Below are 9,266 nucleotides of genomic sequence, written 5' to 3' on the forward strand. Positions count from 1 at the left end.
TTAGGATCACATCATATCTGCTACTTAAATCAAGATTATGCAGGTTTCCTCATGATAAAGATAAATATAAAATAGCGCATCTCCATGATAAAATGGCGCATCCCCATGGCAAAGGGAGGATCCTCCGACCAGACCGGGTGGTGTAGCCTAGCGGGCAGCTGCCCAACGGTTACCGCTGGGGCTCTGTATATGTATATTACAGCGTAGGTGGGAAACTCAGAATGCGTGATGTAGGATTTCATAGAGGTTTGCTTCGTTTCCATACTTGTTGTGTGTGTTGCGTTCCGGGCGCCATCTGTTGGTTGTGTGGCGAGGAGTCCGCCACACTTTTTATTACACACACAGAGAGAAAGAGTCTCACAAACAAAGAAAAGAAAATAAATAGTAGGTACAATCGGCGGCCTTATTAACTACTAAAAGTAATCTATTCCAGACAACCACATACATAGGAAATCGAAAGTATGAAAATGGTGTTGTCATGATGTTTTCTTTCACCTTTAGGGTGATGGTATACATTTTTTTACCTACTTAAGTTTATCAGCGCTGGGATTCAAACCCGTCTCTCTGAATCAGTCGGGTTGTTTGTTGTTTTCAAAAATTATTTATTGGATAAATGACAAACATTAAAGTAAAGTAACTTATGAATCAGTCGGGTACTAAGTAGGGAATGCAATCCCGACTCGAGATTGCGAATTCGGGATCCCGCGGGATTAGGAATATCAATCGCGCGGGATCCCGGAATTTTCGAGATCCCGTCTAATTAAACAAAAATATTGAATTCAGATAACTGAAAAAGCTAATAACTGCTTGTTTGTGATAGTGAGGTTAACTAAAATAACATATTACTCGAAATAAAATAAAAACCTTTATTCTTTATCTTATCTTTATCTTAAATAATAATCAGCTGGGTTTCTATCTCGGGTGTCATGGACTCGCGATTTCCAACCGTATAAATCTATGATGGGTTCAGGTTGTAAGGAAATTAATGTAGGTAAATTAGTTAATCAAAACAATAAGATTATTTCAAGGGAATTAGGGAAAAGAGTAATTTTGAAAATGACTCCTGAAAAACAAAGGGTAGGTATTAATAGTTTCATCTGCTAAACGGCATCTAATGTCCGTTGCAATGTACCTACCCTGCTGCTGAGAATGCCCTCTTCGACTCAACGCTGCCTGGTTGGCAACAGCGTGGCGAAGCAATTATATGCAAACTGCAAAAATCGCCCCCTTGTTCCTCCACACTCAAACAAATCCATTTCTTTTTTAATGGTTGATTATTAGATATTAGATAGGCGCCGATTGCGCCCCGAGTGGTTGTGTGTTACTTCGCTGACCACTGCCGCCCAATCCCGCCAATCTCGAACGGGATCTCGTCATATAATGCGTCGGGATTGATCCCGAAAAATTACACGAGATCTCGCGAGATCGGGATCCCGCGGGATCGGGATTGCATTCCCTAGTACTGAGTTACCAATACCACCACTCTTTAACCGCTAGGTTGGTTCTCATGGCGTATATATCTATAAATATTTCACTGGACTCTTAAACTTCAAACCCAAATACTTCTAAGGCCCGATTTAACCATTGAAGAATAGGGCTTATCCTACAATTAGTTGACGTATGATGCTATTCTCGATTAAATAGACGAGTTATTTTAAAATAGGGGAACTTCAAAAAAAGGCTCATTCTTCAACGGTGACACTGGACCAAACTAAACTGAATCGGCTGATACTCATTGGAAAAAATATCTAATACCTTAAACTTTAATTCGATTGAACTATTAAAGTTTTTTTTTATTATAACCGTTAATAACTATTTTTTTTAAATCATACTTATGCCGAATTTTCAAGATGTTATTTTCCTTATCTGTCAAGATGACAGTTCCGTGAATGTGTAGCTTTACCTTATCCCTGAAAATTCTTTCAAAATGGCTCCTTCCCGGAGTATCATAGGGTTTTTGAACCCAAAAACCTTTAGTGCTGTTGTTTCCAATAATATTTCCAAAGCTCCATGCCGATTCGTTCACAGGTGTAATAGTTGTGACAAATATTCGGGTGGTTCCGTTCTTGCCGCTACCACATTGTCGAACCCTGTGTTGAAGTGTAAGTTTTATCATTATTTTTATTACATCATCTCTTACAACCTATGTATTACACATGTTTTACCTTCTTTTCAAGCCTTATCAAGTTAGGTCATATATTTTACCGATGAATATCGTAATTGCATCCGAAGTTACCTATGTCAACTTTACGACTATAACCTCAATTTCTTACAGACAATGTCGGCATTGGTAGACAGCGGTTGTTTCACACGACCAGCCTTCTAAATGCTCGAGGAGATTACTACAAGGTCCTTGGAGTATCCAAGAATGCTTCTCAGAAAGATATCAAGAAGGCGTATTATCAACTCGCTAAGAAATACCACCCTGATGCCAACAAATCTGATCCGGATGCCCCGAAGAAGTTCCAAGAAGTATCTGAAGCTTATGAGGTATAAAATTTAAATTATTTACTTCATAAACTATTTTTAAATGCTGATAGTCAGGATTAAACTAAACAATAATAATGAAATACTCTGATTGTATTTTATTAATGAAATTTAAACTTTGTTGATAACTATTAAACATTCTTATCTCATTGGTGCAGCTAAAATTAACGATTGTACCTAATTCGTTTATTTTCTTTGTTAATTAAAATCTTACTTGAAATTAACTTCAAATAAAATTTTAATATTTGGATTAATTATAATATTATTTTCTTTTTCCTTTGTAGATTCTATCTGATGAGAACAAGCGTAAACAATATGACACATACGGAACCACATCAGACCAGATGGGTGGCATGGGTGCCGGCTCAGGACCAGACGGCTTCACCAACCAATGGCAATACAAGTCTACAATAGACCCTGAAGAACTGTTTCGTAAGATATTTGGCGATGCTGGTTTCAGGAAAGACTCTTTCAGTGACTTCGCTGAAAGTCAGTTTGGGTTTGGTGCTGCTCAAGAGGTAAATTGCTCTTATGCTTTGGTTAACATACTGTGTCTCGTGCATTCTTTTGTTTTACATACATACAGTGCAATCTGAAACAAAAAATGCTCATGCCTGTCTACAATTTGATGTATTGTTAATGAAAATAGTGTGCATTGATTTGTGTTGGTTACTTTTTAATGAATTAGGCATGGATGAAGCTAGATGAACTCTAAAACTACCATTTAATTTTATCTAAGACAAAGCTGGCTATTACATACTATTGTGTTGCAATATAAACAAAAATACACTCTCACTATTCCAGCTCATAGTAAATCTTCGCTTCACTGAAGCAGCCCGAGGTGTGAACAAAGACATAAACCTGAACATCATAGACACATGTCCCAAGTGTCAGGGCGGCCGGGCCGAGCCGGGCACTAAGGCTGTCAAATGCAACTATTGCAATGGCACTGGCATGGAAACCTTCTCTAGAGGTAAGTTTTACACTTAATATTGTAGTAATCTAAGGTCCAACAGACTATTTGTTGGATGATGCAGGCTGAAGACAGAGTGTTGTCGCACTGATTGCAAAAGGCCTATGTCCAGCTGCCAGCTTACAGTATAGAAAATTTAAGATGTTCTAAGATAGGTCTACATAGCATGTGGCATCTTACATTCTAGAATTTGTAAAAAAGTTTGCAATGTTGTGTTCTGTTGGTATAAATAAAAATAATAATCAATATAATGTTTCCAGGTCCATTTGTGATGAGGTCGACATGTAGACACTGTCACGGCACCAGGATGATCATCAAATTCCCCTGTGTGGAGTGTGAAGGGAAGGGACAGTCCGTAAGTACTAGTAGATTTAAATATAGTACCTCACCATTAGGAGTACATGATAAGAACCTCCTCCAGTGACATCATCAACTGTACTTTATAATCATTTTATAACATCCAGCGCACCCTGGGCACCTCTTTGTATGCAAAACCAAAGACTAAACCACCAACCTCCTTCTCCTTCCTTTCCTTGAGCTGCCTCATCAAAGAGGTCTTAAACTAAAAAGTATTGACAGTAAAACCTTCATGCTCTACAAGTCTACACCATCACCAAAAAGTTTACATAATTAACCTTTAACCTCCATGCTCTTGCACCACCAAAAAGTCCGCATCACAAAAAGTTCGCCTCATCAACCTCGCTGTAGCCGCACCAAAAAGTCCGCACACACAAAACCAACCTCTTCATGCTCTCACGCACCAAAAAGACCACATCGCAAAAAGGCTGCTGCCAAAAAGTTCACACACATGAACCCTCCTACCTCTTCGCAGGTGCAACGCAAGAAGGTGACAGTCCCCGTCCCAGCCGGGGTTGAGGACGGCCAGACTGTGCGAATGAACGTCGGCAGTAATGAGGTCTTCATCACCTTCAAAGTGGACAAGTCCAACTACTTCAGAAGAGACGGGCCTGACGTGCATACTGATTGTAGTGTGAGTATTTTAAGGGCAATAATTATGAGTATAACTGTAAACCAATGGCATCGGGTAGTTTTGAAACATTACGCGCCTCCAATAAAAAGTGTCTTCATGTGCTAAAGTATATTTTTCTACAATTTCTGTAAGATCCGTCAGAAAAACGAATTGTAATGATCTACTGATGGAATAGAAAACGTTATAAATGTTATTCATAATGTTATTGAAAATATTTGATGTTTGATTTCAGGTCTCCGTTTCACAAGCTCTTTTAGGTGGAACAGTAAGAATACAAGGCTTATACGAAGATCACACTCTGCAGGTTAGTTTTCTACATTATAATCTATAATACTGAGTTTTCATAGTTCACATGGCGCACCAAGAGCGTCGCTTATCTAAATACCTTCTTAATGGTCAACTCAAGTGAACTGAACTGTACGTTATTCCAGGTGATGCCGGGCACGTCGTCGCACGCCGTCATCAGACTGTCGCAGAAGGGCATGAAGAGAGTCAACCAACTGGGCTACGGAGACCACTACGTACATATTAAAATACAGGTAAATAGTGTCATTGATATAGTAGATATGTATATACCTACCTTATTAACCTATTTAAAAACCATATATTACATACATAATGTGAATAGCGTGGCATTTAAGAGTTTATTTTAAGAATACAGAGTTTTTTGGTGCTATTTTCGAGAGGCCTATGTCCACAGCAGAAGACGATTACAGGATAATATTTTTGTTAAAAATTTCTTGGTCATTGGTTACATGCAGACGTTTTCTAAACACTAGGTATTTAATTTACAATTTACTCTGACCCGTGGCGTTATTTTTACAATGTTATCGCCAACACATCATATCACATCCTTGTTCAAACATTTGCTGTAATACTTCCTTATATTAATTTGTGATTTTTTCATGTTACCCACAGGTTCCAAAATCGCTATCCGCAAAACAGAAGGCCCTCCTTTACGCTTATGCAGAGTTGGAGGAAGATACGCCTGGGCAAATACTCGGGGTCTCATACGATAGAGATGGTAAGAAAAAGTAAACTTATGCCTTCAAACCGCTTTTAGAAAACGACTAAAATGAAAATAGACTCGAGTGCAATAAATGTGATTGTAGATTTTAATAAAGTTCTTTTCAAACTAAGCTGAGATAAATAGCTAAATAAAAACGCAACATGTAGACCCAAAATTTATTTTCCAGAAAAGTCTAGTACAACCGAAAGTAGCGGTAGCACAAAAACGGGCGATTCCCAAAAGATTCACGACTCTAACCGAGACTTAGACGAACCGGAGCCAAATCCGAACAGATCAGAGTTTTTCAACAAAATGAGCGACACTTACAGGACAAACAAACGGTTTTTCATCATAGGTTTTATTATGTCGGTCATAGTATGCCTGTTGGCGATATGGAATGACCCAGCAGATAGTTATAGAGTGAGAGAGTGGGTTGATAAGAAAGAAAGGGAAGAGAAAGGGACAGTTTATTACGAGGGACCGCTCGGTTATCAAAAGCAGATTGAAAGGGAAAGAATGCAACGAGAGAAGGAGACAAAGTTATATGAAGCATGAGTGAGATGTTAAGCTTATTGGGACTTGTTCTTCAGACTAGATCGTACAAAAAGTACTTAAATATAACGTTATTATTTTTTTTTATAAATAATATTAGGCAAAATGCATTGTTACATAATACAGTAGACATTAAATTCCTTTTAACTTTGTATAAGTAAGTATACATGAAATGGCTTAGCAGTTGCAGTATAATTATGTTGGTATGTTAGAATGATGAATGTGATGTTAATCATACATAGTTCTATAAAATGTTGTATAATTTATTAGCATCAAAGGAGTATAGTGTGATGGTATGACAATTTGTAAATATGTTCTTTATTACGAATACACAAAGTTGTAAATACGTTTGTTGTTTCATTTTTGTATCCCGTTCGAATGTCCCTATCCTACCATCATGCTATAGTTCTTTGAAGTTTAATTACAAGAACACTTAAGTACACATATAATTTCGTAATAAAAGAGAAGAAATAGGAAGCTGAGAAATTATGAGCTGAAATACTACATATAGTGGCCTGTAAAATTCATGACACTGGAAATGGCACCCAATTTTTATCACGCAATAATTTATTACGCCGGCAAGTTCTAATATCTAATACATCTCTAGTAAATTCTAATAGGTTCTGCCTTGATTCCTCCGGATTCCCAAAAATAGAAAACATCGTCTGTAAATCGTAGTGCCCTGACAAAGAAGGCCAAGAACTGTGTTGCCTGTTTCTAGGAGGGTCAATTGGCTGATGATGATAATTATGAAGGAACCTTCTCGAAAAGAAGGTTCTAATAGATTGCTATAGATTTATTTTTGTTGTAGGTGAAAAGATATAATAAACATTTGCCTAATGAAGTTGGGGAAGCTGTGAGTTTTGCTTTTACATGTTTGAGTTTTATGTAGTTTAGAATCAACATGAGCATTAGCCTTATTAGTAAAGGTTGTATAAGCCGAGTCAATAAAGAAAGCCAATATAAATGGTACGGACTGCCATTATACATTCGTTTCTTTATAGACAGGAATTATCCAGTATGTTTATCATGATAAATGAACCCTTATTGATAAAAATATACAAGATACATAGTTCTATGACTAACACTATCCTGACTGATCTAATTACTATAGAATTTGGAATAACGCGCGTTTTCTTACAACAAAATGAAACTTGCAGGCAAAAAGATATCGATAGCAGAACCACAAGACACCATAGAGGCAGTGAAGCAAGCTTTAGAAAACAAGAAGATTCTAGAAGCCCCTTCGGAGACCAAAGACACGCCAGATGATGACGAATTGAAACAAACCAAAAGGAGTAAAGGCTAACTCCATTCTACTGCAAACTGATGTGCACAGGAATATTGTACTTTATTGATTAGTAGTAAAGTTCAGTTTGCAACAGGGATGTAGTTTAGAAAATTGTATTCCAATGCTATGCGTTAAAGTTATTTTGAGAGCAATAATTATTTGGCCCTGGATGAAAAACCTATTGAATATTGAATGTATGAAATAATGTTTTATTTGTCAAGATGGTGGAATAAATTTATAGAGATATCTTTGGCTACTTAAATTTTGTGTATTGAGTAAATAATGAAATGTTTTATTGGTGCGATAATAGATAATCTAGATGTACATACTTACACAATTCACTTAGAGGATTCCAGAATTTATGTTATTTTTCAATCTTACAACTTCTAGCAAAAAAATCAAGTTAGCTGTAGGTATAATCATATAAATTTTGAGTGAGATAATATAATTTTAGCTTTTGTCCACCGTCACAATATACCTACCTACTCATTCATTATAAATTATATAGGTACTATTATTTTACGAAAACGTATCAAAGATGTAAATAACCGTTGACTAGTGTGTAGGTTATGGCGAATAAATAGAAATGCCTGAATTATTGTGTTTTATTAATATCGTACTGCTACGCCATATTAAAGTTGAACTACCACAGGCCCTAGTGTAGGTTTTTCTAAACCGATCGAGCAGTAAAAATCCACGCAAATTTGTATTATTTAAACATCAGTTTGTAAAGGTGGGGCGGTGGGTCTACGCTAGACGAACCGAGCACGAGCGGAGCTATTCAGGTTTCGTCGTTAACGGTGTCAAGTGTGGACGTACAACGAACCTACAACGATCACTGTCCTCGAACGCAGTTTTCCGGGAGGCAAAACCCTTTGTGTTTGTCAAAAAACCGACAACAGGCGGAACGCAGCCGAGCACGAACGAAATGTTCGCAGCGCGCTCGTTCGAGGCTTGTAGGTCGGTCCACACTATACGAATTGTGTTTGGCTCGTGCTCCGCTCGTGCTCTGTTCGTCTAGCGTAGATCCACCTTTAGTCTTGCAAGCTACAAAAGTGCAAGTATAAACTTATGATTATACTGACCGATGATTGTATAGTCAGTCAATCAGTACAGCACTTCGGATATTTGTTTTGTCTACCTAAACAAAGTCAGAAGTAGGTAGGTACTAGCTTAAAACTAGTATACTATGTATAGCCCGAGCCATCTGAGCATTAGGGAAAAATCCCAGAGAAAATATAAAAAATCACTATTTTAGCCACAAAAGTAGTGGACTACAAATAATAAAATTAGAAACCCGAACTTGATTCCTATACCACACTACCAAACTCTAGGCTCCACATACAGTCGGTATCTGTCCGCAACACGCTGCCATGGCTCGTGGATGGCCCGTCTGATGATGCACAGAGCACAAGCTAGCAACAGCATAGCACCTTCCATGTAGATGCCGTATAGCACTCGCATTGGGTGGTCTACCTGGGGAGGTAAGGATACGTGGTAAGGTGAAGTGAATATGTAAAATGTAGGAGTACTGTCGTAGAAGAAATAAGTTGGTTAGTCCGAGAATTAAGTTCAACGCAGAGGTTAGTTCTATAGAATATGACCACTGCCGTTGCAAATATATGTAGAGTATTGTAGAGGGAGCTTGCAGAGGTGCAAAGTCTGCGGCCGCTACACGGGTTCGTTATCGACGTCAATAAACTCGTTTAGTGCCCGTTTCACCAATCACGGCGCCGTATTTACGGGGAATCGCGATATAAGTAGTGTTATTATTCACGTCGATAACGAAAAACCCGTGTAGCGGCAGCAAGCTATATTTCAGTGCTCATCGAAGACTACAATATTTCTGCCGTAGATCATTTGCTGTGTTCTAGTACTAAACTGTTTTCGAGTAAGTATATAAAGTAGCTAAGTGTTACAAACACACAGACGTAGAGACAATCAGTAACACCTCATATTTACA

The 9,266-nt window shown here is 37.9% G+C and overlaps 1 protein-coding gene across 1 annotated transcript; it reads left to right on the forward strand.

Moving 5' to 3' along the window:
• Nucleotides 1-1,869: 1,869 nt before the first annotated feature.
• On the forward strand, nucleotides 1,870-5,504 carry LOC105385926 (protein tumorous imaginal discs, mitochondrial). The gene is made up of 9 exons (XM_038120507.2): nucleotides 1,870-2,102; nucleotides 2,276-2,490; nucleotides 2,772-3,005; nucleotides 3,292-3,460; nucleotides 3,721-3,815; nucleotides 4,293-4,451; nucleotides 4,684-4,755; nucleotides 4,883-4,990; nucleotides 5,370-5,504. The coding sequence occupies exons 1-9, from the start codon at nucleotides 1,928-1,930 to the stop codon at nucleotides 5,487-5,489; spliced, it is 1,347 nt and encodes a 448-aa protein (XP_037976435.2). The 5' UTR covers nucleotides 1,870-1,927; the 3' UTR covers nucleotides 5,490-5,504.
• Nucleotides 5,505-9,266: the final 3,762 nt, after the last annotated feature.

This window comes from Plutella xylostella, chromosome 14, assembly GCF_932276165.1.
Source record: "Plutella xylostella chromosome 14, ilPluXylo3.1, whole genome shotgun sequence".
Lineage (NCBI taxonomy): Eukaryota > Metazoa > Arthropoda > Insecta > Lepidoptera > Plutellidae > Plutella > Plutella xylostella.